This window comes from Macaca fascicularis, chromosome 4 (assembly GCF_037993035.2).
Source record: "Macaca fascicularis isolate 582-1 chromosome 4, T2T-MFA8v1.1".
Taxonomy (NCBI): domain Eukaryota; kingdom Metazoa; phylum Chordata; class Mammalia; order Primates; family Cercopithecidae; genus Macaca; species Macaca fascicularis.
The window spans coordinates 129783593-129800961 of NC_088378.1; the positions used below are offsets into that span (position 1 = coordinate 129783593).

The 17369-nt window shown below is 54.5% G+C and overlaps 2 protein-coding genes across 16 annotated transcripts; one reads left to right on the top strand and one right to left on the bottom strand.

Annotated features, from left to right (window-relative positions):
• Nucleotides 1–28: 28 nt before the first annotated feature.
• PRICKLE4 (prickle planar cell polarity protein 4) lies at nucleotides 29–6990 on the bottom strand. 13 transcript variants are annotated; one of them, XM_074038090.1, is made up of 9 exons: nucleotides 6287–6990; nucleotides 5597–5771; nucleotides 4980–5039; nucleotides 3846–3989; nucleotides 3225–3332; nucleotides 2386–2523; nucleotides 1923–2126; nucleotides 1140–1344; nucleotides 29–699 (listed from the first exon to the last, which is right to left on the bottom strand). In XM_074038090.1, exons 2-9 carry the CDS (start codon nucleotides 5762–5764, stop codon nucleotides 329–331), a joined length of 1398 nt encoding a protein of 465 aa, XP_073894191.1. In that variant the 5' UTR covers nucleotides 5765–5771; nucleotides 6287–6990; the 3' UTR covers nucleotides 29–328. The 13 variants fall into 13 exon arrangements, with proteins under 13 accessions (XP_073894191.1, XP_045246802.2, XP_005553093.3 ...); XM_045390867.3 differs by having other exon boundaries at nucleotides 29–1344; XM_005553036.5 differs by lacking the exon at nucleotides 4980–5039 and having other exon boundaries at nucleotides 6287–6331.
• Nucleotides 6991–7215: 225 nt separating this feature from the next.
• FRS3 (fibroblast growth factor receptor substrate 3) lies at nucleotides 7216–16683 on the top strand. 3 transcript variants are annotated; one of them, XM_045390861.3, is made up of 8 exons: nucleotides 7216–7305; nucleotides 9219–9348; nucleotides 9590–9731; nucleotides 10367–10455; nucleotides 11788–11974; nucleotides 14006–14167; nucleotides 14981–15129; nucleotides 15414–16683. In XM_045390861.3, the coding sequence occupies exons 4-8, from the start codon at nucleotides 10390–10392 to the stop codon at nucleotides 16326–16328; spliced, it is 1479 nt and encodes a 492-aa protein (XP_045246796.2). In that variant the 5' UTR covers nucleotides 7216–7305; nucleotides 9219–9348; nucleotides 9590–9731; nucleotides 10367–10389; the 3' UTR covers nucleotides 16329–16683. The 3 variants fall into 3 exon arrangements, with proteins under 3 accessions (XP_045246796.2, XP_045246800.2, XP_065400122.1); XM_045390865.3 differs by lacking the exon at nucleotides 9590–9731; XM_065544050.2 differs by lacking the exon at nucleotides 9590–9731 and having other exon boundaries at nucleotides 11788–11968.
• Nucleotides 16684–17369: the final 686 nt, after the last annotated feature.

Consider the following 17369-nt stretch of genomic DNA (forward strand, 5'->3'; position numbering starts at 1 on the left):
CCTCCGGCTCTCCAGCCGGTAACCGTCACGCGTGCTATGATCATTTAATTGGCTCGGGAGGAGGATGGTGGGGACGGGGCTGTCCCAGCCTGTGGAGGTGGGGGTAGGGGCTATCTCAGCAGGGGAAGCGTAACTTTGGGGAAGTCTCCACCAAAAGTCCTAACGCGCTGTGCTGAAGGGGGCGCACTCCAAACTTGTCACCTCGCCGCCTCTCGCAGGCGTGCGCCTGACTGCGTCTCAGTCTAGGATTGTTAGGGGAGGCTAGCCTTGTTCTCCCGCTTTACAGACCCCTTTCCTCCCACTCACACCCCCTCTCTGAGCAGCGCCACTAGCACATGGTGCAGTGCTTCTTAGAGGCGTTGCTGTCCTCTGCTTGGAGGCTTCCGAGGATTTTCCAGGACAGGGGAAGGCGCTCGCCTAAGAAAAAGCCTTCAGGTTCCGAGTCAGAGGAGGAGGAGCAGGTGGAGAAAGGGGTGTCCTTGGAATCACAAAGAGTCTCCAAGCGGCACTGCTCCTGCCCTTTGGGTGCCTCCGCTTTTTCCCCAGGTCGGTTCTCCTGCTGGGGACTGGATCCAGGCAGCCCCGTCTGAGTTTGCAGGCAGGAACCGCCGGCGGCAGCGAGAAGGAGTGTTCGGGAGAGGGTCGCAGAGTTCACCGAGGTTTGGTCCCTTCCTCCAGTTCGGTCTGGTCCAGTCTCCCCTGTTCCGGGCCGGGTCGGAAACGCTGGTCTCAGAGATGCGGAGCTGGACCTCCACCGCAGCTAGCGGGGGTGAAGCCCAGCCTCTCGCCCCGCCCAGCCCAGCCCCTGGGCCGTGCGCGCCGCCGCCACCGCCGCCGCCGCGAGTCCTCGCCAGGGTCCCCCGCCTCCACCAGAGGGCGGCCGCGTCCCGCGCCTGGGAGGGAGTCCGGCGCCGCAACCCCGACCGCGGCGCGGGGTGGGTTCGGGAGGCCCTCGGAACGCTCCGGCCAGGGACGCGCGGTGAGAGCTGCGGGCCCCGAGGCTCGGATCTGGGGGGTGCGGTGGGGGTGCTCCTGGAGGGACGGGACGGCGTGGGACCGGGGCGAGGGTCCCAGCCCGGGAGAACCCCCACAGCCCAGCCCAAGCTCCCTCCCGCTTTGCTCTGCATCCTCTCCCTTACCAAGGAATGCCTGCCCTTCCAGTGCCCCGGCCCAGCTCCAGCCTGCATCCGAGTAGCGGTTCTCGAAGCAGCTGGGGCAGCAGGGGCTTCCCCCAGGCAGGGCATAACGTCCCCCGCCCAGAGGCCCGGCGCAGTCCTGGCAACAGAAGTGGTTCTCATGCCAGCGCTGTCCCTCTGCCTCGGTGCAGCGCTGGGAGAAGATCAGCTGGGAGAGGGAGAGGGGAACGTTTCATTCATTCATTCACTCATTCATTCATCCAGTAACCACGCCTTTTACCCAGTTAACGCTAAAGCACATCTGCATACATTCCCATTTGATTCACTCAGCCACTCATGGACACAGGGAGGACTGATTGGCTTAGCCAGGACATCAGCTAGCAAGTGGCACAATCCGAAGTGCGACCTGGGGGTCTGGACTCCCAACCCAGGGCTCCAGGCTTCCTTTTATGCTGACATCAAGGGAATTTCTAGCATGATGAGGCACAGCACTGGGCACTTGGCATCTACTAAGATGAGCATGTGTCCAAGAGTCCCTGCTCTAGAGAAATTCTGTCATTCCAAGAACATCTGAGGACCTCTGCAGTGGGGGAGGCCACAGGCAGAAGGGCACCGGGTCCCACATGCCCAGAGCTCAAGTCAGAACACAGTGAACTTGCCCAGGCTGGTTCCTACTTCTCCCCACTCCCTGATACTGTGAGAAACTGTGGCCCAGGAGAGTGTTCCTTTGTATCCTGCCACTCTGGACCCTGGGCAGACCCCCAGTTCCTCCCCTCAAGGCTGTACCTGGTCACAAGCCGGGCAGCGCGGGCGCAGCAACTCTGCATGATGGCGGCCGCAGTAAAGTTGTCCATCATGGTAGAAGTAGATGAGGTTTATCAGGGCCTGGCCACAGGCCTGGCAGGCAAAGCAAGTCTGGTGCCAGCAACGCTGTTCCCCTGCCCGGGCTGCAAACACTCCGTACTCTCCTGGCTTCAGCAGCTCCCTACACTGTCAGAGGGGAGGTGCTGAGTTGGTCCGAGTAGGCACTACCGTCCTAACTTCCCTCCTTGCTCTTGCAATCTGATCCCAACCTGTTCTCACCATACCCTAGCAAGCCCACATCCACTGCAACCTACACCAAGAGCTCCCAAACTTGGTTTCTGTTTTTCCTGTTTCCCAACCAGAGTTCCAGAAGCTAGCCCCTTCTGCAGAAATGAGAGGGCAAAGAATAGAGGAAGGGGAACTTGAGGGGAGGGGTGCTACAGACCTTCTCACAGGTGTGTCCTTCAAGCTTGGGAAGCACCAGGCAAGCTACCCCCTGTCCCAGGGCCTCCTGCTTCCGCCTGGAACAGAAGAGCCGCAGCTCGGCCCGCTCCTCCTCCCCAAGGGCCAGGCAGTAGTGCTCCTGCAGAAACAGTCCTCTACAGTTACTGGGAGAGCTCCAGCAGGAAAGATTGAGCATTGGTTGGAGGAAGAAAGGCTTGGCTGCTGGGTCAGAGAAACATTGTAGAACCTCAGGGAGATGCCAGAGATAATGGCATAGAAGGGGAAATCGAAGAAGAAGGAAAGGAGCTCAGGAAAGGCCACCTGAGTCTCCCCCTGCCCCCCTAGGAATGGTCATCAATCAGGTCCTGACAGGCCCACAGCACTCAGCCCTGTCACCATTAGGTCCTTGCTCCCAGTGAGCTAAGAGCTCAGTATCACTTCCAATTCTTGCATTTCCTCAAATTATTTCATATACTCCTGTCTTGCCTCCCCAACTGAATTGTAAGCCTTTAGGCTGGGCACATGTAGACCCTCAATAAATATGTAACAACCATACTCTCTACATTTGTACATTCCATTATCCGTTTCAAAAGTCGTTCATGTCCATTTTCTCATTTGCTCTTGAACTAAGCATTGTGGTGGGCAGAGCAGATGTTACTGCACCCGCTATTGTTACTGCCAACGTGAAAACTCAGGCAGGGGGAGAATGACACCCCAACCAGTGGCATAGCTGGGCCTTAAATCCACATCCCCTAACTTCTGGACTGAGGTTCTTCCCACAGTAAGAAAAGAGAGGGGCAGGGAGAGGCAAGAGAGGGAAGATAGGGAGAGGAGACCCACATCAATGTCCTGTGGAGGGAGTTGCTGCAGGAGGGTCCGAAGCCCAGTCCATTTGGGGGCTTGGTTGGTGTCCAGGCAAAGGGAACCCAAGCTCAGAACTGAAGGACCCTGAGGAGACATGGAAGAAGGGGAGGAGTGAAACTAGGTTTTTCTTTCTCCTTTCCCCCTAGTCATTGCCACCTCTTCTCCAATCTAGAGCAGCTTCTAAGCATGCCCTCCATTTGGGAGGGTCCTCCTTCCAGATCTTCACTGAGCGCAAGGATAGCTGACTGATGCCTGTATCTGTGGTCTTCCTTGAGGGAGGCTGGGGAGGCCCCACACCCCAAAACAGCTTCCCTTCTTATGCTTTCCCTTCTTAACCCCCTTCACGCCTTGGGGCCAAAGCCCCTAGAGTCTGCTTTGACAACACAGATTCCCTAGGAGAGGTAATGGATATTCATGTGAATGAGTTTAAAGTCAAAACCCCATGTTCTCAGCAGGTGCACAGACAGGAATTCCTGAAAAGAGAGAAAGGCAGTAAGAGATTAGGCACGAAGTCAAACTACGGGTTAGTGGAAAAAGGTGGCCACTCCACAGGATAGAGGATATGTTGGTCTCAGAGGAAGGGCACAACTCTACTACCTGAGCAGAGGTGTCCTCAGGGTCCTCCGCCGGCAGGTGGTCTGAGTCACTGTCTGAGTTGGCTGGCGGACCTGGATCCTGGGGCTTGGGGCTGTCCTCTTGGTGGGGCCAGCCAGAGTTCTGCACTGACATTAGTGGCAAAGGCTACCCCAAAACAATAAGAACACCTTCATGTATTAGGCCGTTACAATGTGCTAGGAAGTGTTAAGTGCTTTATAGGTATTATTTCCCTCAGTCCTCCCAACACCCAAATGACTTAGGTAGTATTATCCCCGTCTTACAGATGGCCCAACTGAGGATCAGGCCATGAGTAACATGCCTGAGGTCAAACAGCCAGTAAGTGGCGGAGCCAGGTCTTGAGGTCATGTCTTTTGGTCCAGAATTTCTGAAGTTCAAAACTCTGGGGTCTCCCAAGATTGGGATGGAGGTAAGCGGAGGCCCATGGTAGAAGGAGAGGGCACTTTGCCTTTCTGGTGGGCCTTTGGGCAGGCTGGCCCCTCTCTCCTTACCTCATCAGCCTTAACTTCCACCATTTCTCACCATGCACCCACAGCCCCAGTGAGCATGCTTCTTCACAACTTCCTACATGGGTCCAGTTTTTCCAGCTACATAGGCTTGGGCCTCTGGTTAAAGGATCTCCTTACCAGGAAACCCTTCTCAGCCTCTGTGACCATACCAGCTCTCCCTTCCCTGAGCAACTGAAGCAAGCAGTGCCCCAAGATTCAGTGCCCCAAGATTTAGCACCTAATGTTTTTCTCTGCTCCCTGCATCTCTCTCGGCTCCTCATCTATGACTTCCTCGAGGACAGGAACACCTTGCACTTTTATATATAGCAGCAATTGCATTGGATAATCTAAGTTCATCTCTTCAGTTTTCCTCTCGGCAACTCCTGATATGACTACAATATCTTGGGGGTAAGAAGTGACTATTGGCACAGTGGTTCAGGCCAGTAATCCCAGAACTTTGGGAGGCTGAGGCAGGCGGATCACCTGAGGTCAGGAGATCGAGACCATCCTGGCCAACATGGGGAAACCCCGTCTCTACTAAAAATACAAAAATAAGTCAGGCATGGTGATGTGTGCCAGTAATCCCAGTTACTAGAGAGGCTGAGGCAGGGGAATTGCTCCAACCTACCTGGGAGGCAGAGGTTGCAGTGCAGTGCACTCCAGCCTGGGCGACAGAGTGAGACTCCATCTCAAAAAAAAAAAAAAAAAAGTGACTATTAATGTAGAGAAGAGATGAGCCCTGCCCTCAAGGAGCTCATAGTGGGTAAGACAAAGATGAAACCAGGTAGAATGGGATCAGAGCTCTGGGCAGATACAAACCCTGGAGAAAAAAATAACCAGAGCAAACTTTTTAATAATATTTACTCTGTGCCAAGGACTCTTCTAGAATATTATATGATATAGTCCATCCTCACAATAATCTTATGAGGTAATTTCTTTTATTCCACTTGACAGTTGAAACAATTAACTGGCCCAAGATCATACCAGCGGCTAAGGGAAGCCTTAGGGGCATCTGGCTTCTGAGAGCTGGGATAGATTCTCAAAGTAGCTAGGCACAGGAGGGTCATCATCAAATCCCTGGCCTCTGTAAGACTGGGCCAGGGATTTGTATTGGGGTTGAGGTGAGGGTTTGGACTGTAACAGTTAATATTGCTTCCCAGCACTGAACCCTCCTCAGCACTGCCCCTCCACTCCCACTTCAAATGTCCTGTGCCACCCTTCCCTCCTTCCTGGCTTCACACCCACCTGCTTCCTTCCTCTTCTGTTCCTCAGGTCAGCAGGCTTCCTGTGGAAGGTGGCCAGGATGGGCTGTTCACACCCGGAGTAGCCACTAACAGCACTGCCCCTGCTCCAGGCAGCAAGAAAGGAGGGAGCATCTGGGGCCCCAGGAGAATGACTTGCACCCTCTTCCATTTTAGCTCTAGTTTGCATGGAATTGTCCAACACAGAAACAACGCTCAGAAATCAGGCCTCTACTCCTCACCCTTCCATCTCCCCAAAGGCAGCCAGACTCCACCTCCACCTAGCACTGGGACACCCTTACTAACAGGCCAGCTGGATTCCCTCCATAATTCCCTTCCCCCTCCCACCTCAGATAAGGGACAGAGCTGAATCCCTTGTCTTGCCTCTGTGCAGGTGCAAGAGGGCTCAGGAGCTGGACATCCCCAACCCCCGCTGCCCTGAAGGGCAGAGCCCGAGAGGACTTAGGGCTTGGGGAGGTGGAGGGATGGGAAGATTTCTGGGGACAGTGGGAGGGAGAAGGAAGGGGAGTGCCCGGTCCCGCCGAGTGCCCTCTCGGTAGATCCCCAAAGCTTTTCTAGAACTTGGCGGGCCCGCCTCCGGGGCTGGGACGCGGTGTTTCCCGAGTCCGCTGGGCTTCCGGGTCTGGCTGCTGGGATTTTAGGGGAGTGGACCAGGACTTGGCTGGGGTCTCACCATCGCTGTGCGTCGCTGTCCGGGCAGTTCTGGACCGACTCTGCCGTCAGGCCCCTCACCCAGACCCCACCCGAAGGCGTCAGCGCCCGCCCCCGCCCGCCCCCGCCCGCCCCCGCCCTCACTAACAGCGCGGCCCTTCCTCTCCCACGCCCCAGGGGTCCCCGCCCGCCCCTCCCCTGCTGGTGGAGAGGGGCGGCTCAGGGAGGGGCCTGGAGCTGCAGATTGGGGGCGGGGGGGAAAGCAAAACAAAACCACATTTGTGGGATCTCAGGGTGGAAATGTGCGGGCTCCACGGCCTCTGCCATGCAGGTGCAGGGGCTCAGGCTGGGACTGCGCCCGGCGGGCATCCAGTAGACGCCGGGAGCCGCGTTTACGCTGGGTTCTCAACCACTCGCTGAATGGAAACGACTCGCCGGGCGCGCAGCCCTGTCCCTCTGCAGTTCCCAGGTCTCCCCAAACTCTCCCTCTGGTCTCCCAGCCCCGCCCCTCCGCGTGTTTCCCTTCAGTTCTCTCCCCCTTGTCTCCAGTGGTCCCCCTGGCCCCTTCCCCTCCCCTCAGCCCTCTTCCGGGTTACATCGTCTTGCCCGTCTCCCTTCAGGTCCCTTCAGACCCTCTCCCCTTCCCTTCGTTTCTCGCCCAACTCTCCGTCCCCTTTTCGCTCGCTGCAGCACCCCCAACTTTGGTGTCCTCAGCCCCGCCTCTGCGCCCCGCCTCCGCCGCAGGCTCCGCCCTTCCCCCCCCGCCGGGCTTTCTCAGCCCCTGGCCAGGAGCGCCCTCTAGCGTCTGCGCATGCTCACTGCTCCCGACTGCAAAGTCCTCCAAAGGGACCTTCTAGGCTGCGTGCCGGTCGCCCCCGCTCGGGTCCGCCCGCCCGCAGCGTCTCGTTGGTGCTGCCGGTGACCTCCGACCCCGCGGCCGCGGGGCGGGGCGGGGCGGGGAGGCCTTAGCTCTGGGCGGGCGGCGGCTGCTGCAGCGGGACCCGGGAGCGGGGCCCGGCGCCGCCCGGGCCGCGGGGCGATGTGAGTCGGGGCGCGGCGGGGCGGGGACGAGGCGGCTTCACCGAGGCCGCGTCGCGCCGCGCCGCAGTCTCCACTCCCTCCCTAGGAAGCCCCGGGCAGGCGGGCGGCGGAGCACCGGGGCTGGGGGCGGGGATCCGGGGAGAGCGCGCACCCAGACCTCTTCATTCCTTACGGGCGTCTAGAAATTCCCCTGACAGTCCTGCAGACTCTGGCTCCCCTAACCCACCTCTACCCTTTCCGCCCTGGACACACCATCGCATCTCCTGGAGCCCTCAGAACCCCCTCACTCGCTCAGCAAATCTGCTATGCGCACGGACCCAACATTTCTCTTGGATGCCCCCAAATGCTTCCACTGCCCGGAAATTCCTAGGATCCCTCATATCCCTATTCTCCTTGCACTATCCAAAATGCCCACATCCAAAATTCTTGCTCATGTTTCCCCAAACGTCCTCATACGTTTTCAGCCCCCACACCCCATCTAACTCCTGCCCCTGATCATACCTATCCAAGACCAGAGGCCTCTCGCCATTTCCGCTCAATGCAGTCCTTCCTCAGTGAGCTATGTGGTACATCCTGATATCTTAAGGAGAGGAGATGGTGATAGGGAAGTGCAACCCCTCCCCCATCTTGCACCCTAGAGTTCTTGGTGCCCCCGCCCTCCCCCCACCCCGTCTGTGGCTCAAGCCCCAGTATTTTCCCAGCAACCTGTCTTTAGTCCTTGCACACCTCCCTGAGCCTGCTTCTTCCTTCCAGAAAATAAGCCAGACCAAGGGGATGGGGTCCTTTTACCTGGAAGTTGTCCAAGGTTGCAGGGTGCAAGGGGCCCTGGGAAGTATTGTTTCTCCAGAGCAGGAATGTGGAATGTCCAGGGGTCTGCAGGGTCCTGGCTTGTTGACCTGTTTACCTTGGGCTCAGAGGCCCTGAAATTTTGGCTTACTGTTAACATTTATGTTGAAATTAGACCTTTCAGAGCTTGGGGAGCAGAAAATCTATCAAGCTTCCAAATGCGAAATTGAAGCAGCCTGTCTTGGAAGAGGAACATGTCAATTTTAGTGATGTTTGTCTTACATTTTTGCCTTACAAGTTATTTAAGCTAGAAGCTCCCCAGTTTATAGATGGTTTCCCCAAAAACTAAGACCTTAGGTGGGAGTTGGGGGGTTGACTTAAGTCTCCCAGATACTTAGTAGCAACAAAACTGACCGGAATATTGGTTTCCTGAATCTTAAAGCAGTGCTCTCTCTACTATATCACAGTGTCCTTTTGAGAAAGCTCTTTGTAGAGTTAAAGTTCTCTGCAAAGGTAAGGTGATGGTTTTGATGTTTGTTGTAACAGGACTCAGAGGGAGACACCTAAAGTGACTTAAAAGGCCTTGGCCAGGCGTGGTGGCTCACACCTGTAATCCCAGCACTTTGGGAGGCTGTGGCGGGCGGATCACAAGGTCAGGAGATCAAGACCATCCTGGCTAAGATGGGGAAACCCTGTCTCTACTAAAAAAACAAAAAAATTAGCCGGGCGTGGTGGCGGACGCCTGTAGTCCCAGCTACTGGGGAGGCTGAGGCAGGAGAATGGCGTGAACCCAGGAGGCAGAGCTTGCAGTGAGCTGCGATCGCGCCACTGCACTCCAGCCTGGGTGACAGAGTGAGACTCCGTCTCAAAAAAAAAAAAAAAAAAAGGCTTTGGGTTGTCTTAGACTTCAAACTCATTGATGCTCTGGGAGTCTGTCCCTCTCAGGGCCCATGGGGCTTGGAATTTGTGCTCTCTTTGCCCTTGATTTTACTTTCTTCATTGGTGTTTTTGTCCCATTAGGGCTGAAACACATATCCAGGTGGGATGGACTGCCAGGTCAGTTTCATTAACAGTTGGGGGTGAAGATAGAAGGTTTTATTAATCAGTGTCTCTGTTTCCTATGCTAGGTGAGCCCCAGGTGTATCCCAGAGGGATCCAGGTGACTTCTCTGCAGACTGTTTGCCATGACAGCCCAGCAAGGACAGGGGGAATAAAGTGGGAACCCTTCCCCATGCCCTTCCCAATGGCCTGGGTGAGGTAAGAGCTGTGTATAGGAGTCAGTTTTATGGCGTTTCCCAAGTTGGGAGGAACAGAGGATACAGGTCACCTGGTTATTCAAAGCTTTACCATTCAGCAGGAGTTCTAGAAGGATAGCCAATCCTACAGACTCATTTCTTGTGACAAGTTGCAACCCCTTAAAACTTCTGCTTGGTATTGGTCCATGCGTTTCTTGTTCCCTTAGGTCATTCAGGCCTGGGTGGTGTCCTCTTCATTCTAGGCACAGCCCTGACTGTTGTGACATATCATCCAAGTACCAGAATCCTGGAGGGAAGAGCCAAATAGTAACGCCTCTGGTCTCCCCTTCAGACAAAGGGAAGCAAACCCAGCATTTTGTGTGTGTGAAGAAATATCCAATTCAGGTTATTAAAATTGTGCACGGTTTTAAATGTTCAGTCTTCCGAATGTATCTTTTTGATCACAATGTAACAACTCATTTGAAGAGGATATCAAAAAGATAAATTTGCGCTGGATGTTGGGATGGTAGTAAGGGAGAAGAGAGAACTTGGATGAAGTGGAATGGATGAGCTAAAAAGGGAGGAAAAAAGAGACAGGTACAGGCCAAAGTGTCTGATACCCCCCAAGTGACAATTTCTTTGCTGAATCCAAATAAGGGCCTTGGGTTGGCACCCACCTCCATCTGCTGTAGATCACTTCTCCTGGGCCCCTACTTTTCTTCCTGCCTATGTCCTTCCCTTGTCATTACATGGGTCAGAATCCTACATACTTCTCAAGGTCCAGATCGAAGGTTACCTCTGAGAAGCTCTCTCCAGCCCCCCATCAGCATTCATCCTTAACACATTGTAACTTGAATTAAGGTTTATCAAATGTGTGTCTGGCCTGGATTGAGAATGTGAAGTCTTTGAGGGAGGGTCTGTATCACACAGTCTCTTGCAAAGAGTAGGTGATCACAATGAGTGCTTCTTCCTGAGTTCCCCAGAGCAGGGTTTTTTGAAGCTGAAGTTGGTGACCTGCATATCCTGTATGTTTTTCCTAGGGCAGGCTGGCTGCTCTGACACCATGGGGAGCTGCTGCAGCTGCCTGAACAGAGACAGCGTTCCGGACAACCACCCCACCAAGTTCAAGGTACCCAGAGCCCTCTCCTCTCCTGCGTTCCCAACATGGCCTCTTGGGCTCAGACACAACTTAATGGAGTTGTCTCCGCTTCTCTAACAGCAAATCAAATGCCAGGCTGAGTTGTAGGCTTATGGAGACTTCCCGAGCTCACACCCTCTCAAGTAGCCTGAGGAAAAGAGGCCCAGACTACTGCTGTTTTCATGGCTCTTGATATTACCAAGAATGAAAAAATGCCATAATGATGCTTTTGGAACTGTTGTCAGTGTGTTTTTATACCTTTATATATCCCCCCCCTTTTGTTTTAGAGAAAACAAAATTCTGTATTTGTGAGTTAATATATGTAAAGTATTTAAAATAGTGCTTAGTGGCCAGGCACAGTGGCTCACGCCTGTAATCCCAGCACTTTTGGAGGCCAAGGCGGGCGGATCACCTGAGGATCAGGAGTTAGAGACTAGACTGGCCAACATGGCGAAACCCCATCTCTACTAAAAATACAGAAATTAGCCAGGTATGGTGACACACGCCTGTAATCCCAGCTACTTGGGAGGCTGAGGCAGGAGAATCATTTGAACCCAGGAGTTGGAGGTTGCAGTGGGCCGAGATCCCACCAGTGCACTTCAGCCTGGGCGACAGAGTGAGATGCCATCTCAAATAATAATAAATAAATAAATAAATAAATAAATAAAATTAAATAGTGCTTAGCACACAGTAAGTACAACATCAGTGTTTGCTGTTTGCTGTGGGAAGCTGAGGGCAGACCCAAGTCCACCTGTGCGCTCCCCTGCCCCACCTCTCTGTAGAGGGAGCCTCCTTCCTCCTCATTCTGGGGCATCTTGAAGCACATGTTTCTCCAGCCCACCAGAAGAGGGAGCCCTCAGCAAGGGCACACAGCTGGGGACGGGGTAGAGGAGATATGTATTGGTTCTGCCTTGGGCTTGACTTTCCTAGGTCAGGGTGTCCCAGTCTCAAGATTTTGAATTTACAATTGAACTCCTTCCCCATTAACACGTGGCCCTTGGATACTAAGCCATGGGCTGTCTGGGGGTCATCTAACGTTTGTTATCTAACCGACTGACCTTGGAGGTCAACTACCTACTTCTTCCCTCACTGTCCATATGACAAAACTCAGCCCCAGAGAAGTGGGATTTGCCCAGTGAACTGCTGTGGGTCCATGAAACTGCTTCATATAGTTATGTAGCATTCAGTAGAGTCTGTAATAGTCAGATGTGACCTTTGGTTCCCCACCTCTTGTCCTGCATCAGATTGTCTCCCAGTGGCTCAGGGACCCATGCGAACACTTGTTGGACTCACTCGTTGACCCTTCTGTCCTCTCCCCTCCAGGTGACAAATGTGGATGACGAGGGGGTGGAGCTGGGCTCTGGGGTGATGGAGCTGACGCAGAGTGAGCTGGTGCTGCACCTGCATCGGCGTGAGGCTGTCCGCTGGCCCTACCTCTGCCTGCGGCGCTATGGCTATGACTCCAACCTCTTCTCCTTTGAGAGTGGCCGCCGATGTCAGACAGGTCAGGGTGAGTACCAGGCCCTGCTCCACCGTGGGATAGGGGCTTATGCAGGACTCTAGGGTTCCTAATGTACAGATTAGCTCTTAAGAGGTTAATGTTGTCCCCATCACCTGTGGGCAGTAGAGTGTGATGTATTCTCCCTGCAGTCAGAGGTCAGGGGTGGTAGGTTATTCCATGAGATCAAGGCTAGAGCCAGCCACGGCTCTCTGAAGGAGTGGCATGGTCTGGGTTTATCTCTTAGGATTCAGACTTAAGCTGTGCAAAAGGAATACTGTATGGGATTGTGTTCAGTGCAGTTTGGGATTATGACTATGCAGAGGTGGAATGAAGAAGCTTCTCTGATGAGGCTGCCAACAAAATAGTGAGCCTCTGAGGTCATGGTTGCTGGAGGAGACAGCCCTCCATACATCTTACCCTTGGAGTTCATGAGGCAGAGGCATGGGCGCTGGGTGAGCAGGCAGAGTGGGCAGAGATATCCGTGCTTCTAGTGATGTTTGATCTACACTTGGGTTCCCAGGGGGGCTACCCCGGCCCCAGCACAGGGTTCCCTGCAACTCCAGGCTTTCCCAGTCTTTTGTATTTCTCGTCGTATTTTGCCAGAGTAGTTCTTTTTCTTCACTATTTCCTCCCCATCCTATTTGTGCAAACCACAGTTATCCCATTCCACAGCCTAATTGTGTCTTACTTGTGGGTATATGCACAGGCACACCCCAAGTAGCCTCCCCTAGGTCCCAGGTCCGCCTGTTACAGAGGGGAGTGTGGGAGTCCAGGCTGGCCCAAGACCCCAAGGGCATCTTTGAGTCCCCTGATTCACAAACACTCAGCCCAGTCCTGCTGTTCCTGGGACCTTGAGTTGCAGTGTTGCAGTTTGAAGGGCTGTAAGGCTGGCTGCATTGAGGAGCCATGTGATTGCCTTGCCATATTTGCCTTTAGCTAGTCTGCCCATCATTTCTTTCTTCCCACACCAGAGTTTAATGTATGAGGTCAGGGACCTGTATACAGTAGGCATTCGCTTTCTGGCCACGCACTGGGCTAATAAGTGAATAAGCAGGGAACAGAGTAGACGCTCTTGTCATCAGTGATCTGAGGACTGGTGCTCTGGATGGAGCTTTTTTTCCTAGGAAGCAGGGGGTGTTAGGCAGAGGAAGATGGGGGCAGCATGTGACGTAGAATGTTCACTCACCTGGCCGGGTGCAGTGGCTCACGCCTGTAATCCCAGTACTTTGGGAGGCCAAGGTGGATGGATCACGAGGTCAGGAGATTGAGACTATCCTGGCTAACACGGTGAAATCCCGTCTCTGCTAAAAATACAAAAAATTAGCCGGGTGTGGTGGCGGGCGCTTGTAGTCCCAGCTACTCGGGAGGCTGAGGCAGGAGAATGGCGTGAACCCAGAAAGCGGAGCTTGCAGTGAGCCGAGATCACGCCACTGCACTCCAGCTTGGGTGACAGGGTACCCTGGTACCCAAGGTACCCTGCCCCACCACGCCCACACCACATTAAACACTCCAGCTATATTCCTCTGAGGTGAAATCATTTTCATAAGGATGTGTGAGTTCAGGTATCACAAGAAGAGAATCAAAATCAAGGTGGAGGCCGGGCATGATGGTTCATGCCTGTAATCCCAGCACTTTGGGAGGCCGCAGCAGGCGAATTACCTGAAGTCAGGAGTTTGAGACCAGGCTGACCAACATGGTGAAACCCCATCTCAACTAAAAATACAAAACATTAGCTGGGCATAGTGTCGGACACCTGTAATCCCAGCTAATTGGGAGGCTGAGGTAGGAGAATCTCTTGAACCTGGGAGGTGGAGGTTGCAGTGAGCTGAGATCGTACCATTGTACTCCACCCTGGGCAACAAGAGTGAAACTCCGTCTCAAAAAAGAAAAGAAAAAGGATGCTCGGGATGAGAAGCGGCTCTCCTGCCCCGCAGGACTGGGACTGGAGTTCAGGGACATTTCCTGCACATTATGCATCTGTTGAGCTCCTCTGGTCCTACCCTATTGGGCCCAGGGTCATTTCTTCCTCTCCTTCTCCAGGAATATTTGCATTTAAATGTTCCCGGGCTGAGGAAATCTTCAACCTCCTTCAGGATCTGATGCAGTGCAACAGCATCAATGTGATGGAAGAACCTGTCATCATCACCCGCAATAGCCACCCCGCTGAGCTTGACCTCCCTCGAGCCCCCCAGCCACCCAATGGTGAGGAGCCCCCAGTGTATACACATGCACAGGCCCAGGAAGCACAAATCTTGGAGGGATGAGTCAAGCTGGCAGGTTAGGGGAAGGCTGGGTGAGCCAGCCTTCCAGGACAGTTGTCCATGATCAGAACCGTTCTTGAGGATCGATAAATCCTGGGCTGGGCTAGGTGACTCAGGCTGAGGCTGTTGAGTCCTGGGCCTTGTATTGACGGATGATTGGGGAGCAGACAGGAAGACTTCGGGTTTCCGTAGAAACGGCAATCTGGAGTTTTTTTGCTTTCTTCCTCTGTCTATTGGGTCATCCCCATATACTTTCCTTGCTGCTGGTGCAGGCATCTCTGGCCATGACTGTATTCTGGAGAGGGTCCTACAATTTCTGCTTATTCAGTCATTGAATTCAGACCAGGCACCTGCTTGGTGTTCTGAGCTCCCTGGACTGGCCCATGGGGGACAGGAGAAATAGAAGCACAGTCCTTTTTTTGAGGAACTTCCCTGGACCTTACTGGCAGACCTAGAACGAAGCAAAGGGATGATCCAGTGACAACAAGATGTGCTTTATGCATTTTGGGTGAGGCTATAATGGAGACAGTGGTGAGGTGCTTCAAGCTGAGCTTGAGGGAAAGGGCAGGGTTTGAAGAGCAGAGGAAAGATGAAGGATAATGGGGGCTGGTGGCTCAGTGGGGTTTAACCACTGTGAGGCCCTGAGAACATCTCTCTTCCACTGGAGGAGTCCCAGAATGCCACACACACAGCTGCAAGTGGTTGTCAGGTGGCTTAAGTTCCCCTCCCCTGGACTTGTCTCCCCTGTGTCCAGCTCTAGGCTACACTGTCTCCAGCTTTTCCAATGGCTGCCCTGGAGAGGGCCCACGATTCTCAGCTCCCCGGCGGCTCTCAACGAGCAGCCTACGGCACCCCTCGCTTGGGGAAGAGTCCACCCATGCCCTCATTGCTCCTGATGAGCAGGTGAGCAAGCAGCCGGCCAGCCCCTACCCTGTTGGTCTGGGTGGGGATGAGGGATAGGAAATAAGGCCACCTCCTCCCAGTAAGGATCACGGGAAGGGGAAGAACATTGTTAGGGTCCCTTCCTGTCCCTAAAAGGGAGTAGCTTCCTTGGAAGAGTTGGAGGACAAGGAAGAAGAAACTCCAGCTCTTTTTCTGTGTGCTTTTCTTCTCTCATCCTGTCCCTTCTGTTCTCTTTTCTCCCTGCCCTGGGACACTCCTGCCTCACTTGGACTCTCTGTCCCCAGTCCCACACCTATGTCAACACACCGGCCAGTGAAGATGACCACCGCAGGGGCCGCCACTGCCTGCAGCCCCTGCCTGAGGGTCAGGCGCCCTTCCTCCCGCAGGCCCGGGGTCCTGACCAACGGGACCCACAGGTGTTCTTGCAGCCAGGCCAGGTGAAGTTTGTGTTGGGCCCGACCCCTGCTCGGCGGCACATGGTGAAGTGCCAGGGCCTCTGTCCCAGCCTGCATGACCCCCCACACCACAATAATAACAATGAGGCCCCTTCCGAGTGCCCAGCCCAGCCCAAGTGCACCTACGAGAACGTCAGCGGGGGGCTGCGGCAAGGGGCCGGCTGGAGACTGAACCCAGAGGAGCCGGGCTGGAATGGCCTTGCCCACCGCCGGGCCGCCCTGCTGCACTATGAGAACCTGCCCCCGCTGCCCCCTGTGTGGGAGAGCCAAGCCCAGCAGCTGGGAGGGGAGGCTGGGGATGATGGGGACTCAAGGGATGGGCTCACACCCTCTTCCAATGGTTTCCCTGATGGTGAGGAGGACGAGACCCCACTGCAGAAGCCCACCAGCACCCGGGCCGCTATCCGCAGCCACGGCAGCTTTCCTGTGCCACTGACCCGCCGCCGCGGCTCCCCAAGGGTCTTCAACTTTGATTTCCGCCGGCCGGGGCCCGAGCCCCCAAGGCAACTTAACTACATCCAGGTGGAGCTAAAGGGCTGGGGTGGAGACCGCCCTAAGGGGCCCCAGAACCCCTCGAGCCCCCAAGCCCCCATGCCCACCACCCACCCTGCCCGAAGCTCAGACTCCTACGCCGTGATTGACCTCAAAAAGACAGTGGCCATGTCCAACCTGCAAAGAGCTCTGCCCCGAGACGACGGCACCGCCAGGAAAACCCGGCACAACAGCACCGACCTGCCTCTGTAGGGACGTCCCGGTCCTCACCACCCTCTGCCCCACCGTGATCCAGCCTCTGCCTCACACTCCTGTCCTCTGAACCTACCCTCCCCAGGGTTCAGGGTTGCTTTGCAGAAGGCATGGAGGTGGGACCCGATGCTTCCCTGTGCTGGCTGGAGTCCCCAGAGATATCAGCCGCCGAGTCTCCTGGTCTGTCTCCAGGCTGGGGAGAGAAGGGTGACCAGGCGAGGAGGGAGCCGAGACATCAACTGTGAAGGGTTCCTGTGATTGCGTTTAGCACCCTCCCGTTCTGTCCATTTGTCTTGTCTGCTGACTGTCCGTGTGTGTTTTTTTTGGTTGGAATTTTGAAACATTTTGTACCTGTTGATTTTATTTATCAGTTTATTTTTCTATTTATTGTTTTAAATGTAATTTAACATATTTATTATTAATATAATTATTTTTAAATTCTGGCCCAGTGGATATCATCTTCTTAGGGAATTTTCTGGTGTGGTACTGAGTTGGACACAGGGCAGGCCTAATTGAGGTAAGGGTTTCACTCTGGGGAATTTGGGGCAGTTACGGTTTTTGTGACAAGTCTGTGATTTTTTTTTTTTTTTTTTTTTGAGATGGAGTTTCGCTTTTGTGGCCCAGGCTGGAGTGCAATGGCATGATTTCAGTTCACTGTAACCTCCGCCTCCCGGGTTCAAGCAGTTCTCCTGCCTCAGCCTGCCAAGTAGCTGGGATTACAGGCGCCTGCCACCACGCCCAGCTGATTTTTGTATTTTTAGTAGAGATGGGGTTTCAACATGTTGGCCAGCCTGGTCTCGATCTCCTGACCTCAGGTGATCCACCCACCTCGGCCTCCCACAGTGTTGGGATTATAGGCATGAGCCACCACACCCAGCCAGTCATTTATTGTTCTCCTCCAAGAAGCCCTGGCCATGAACTTAAAGTTGCCGGGGACGGATGCTCTGTTGAAGGAAAGCGGTGGGATGGCTGGAGTCCTAGAAGCCAAAAGAGGGGCCTGTGAGGACTGCCCTAATGAGGTAGAGCCCCAGCCGTCTGAGG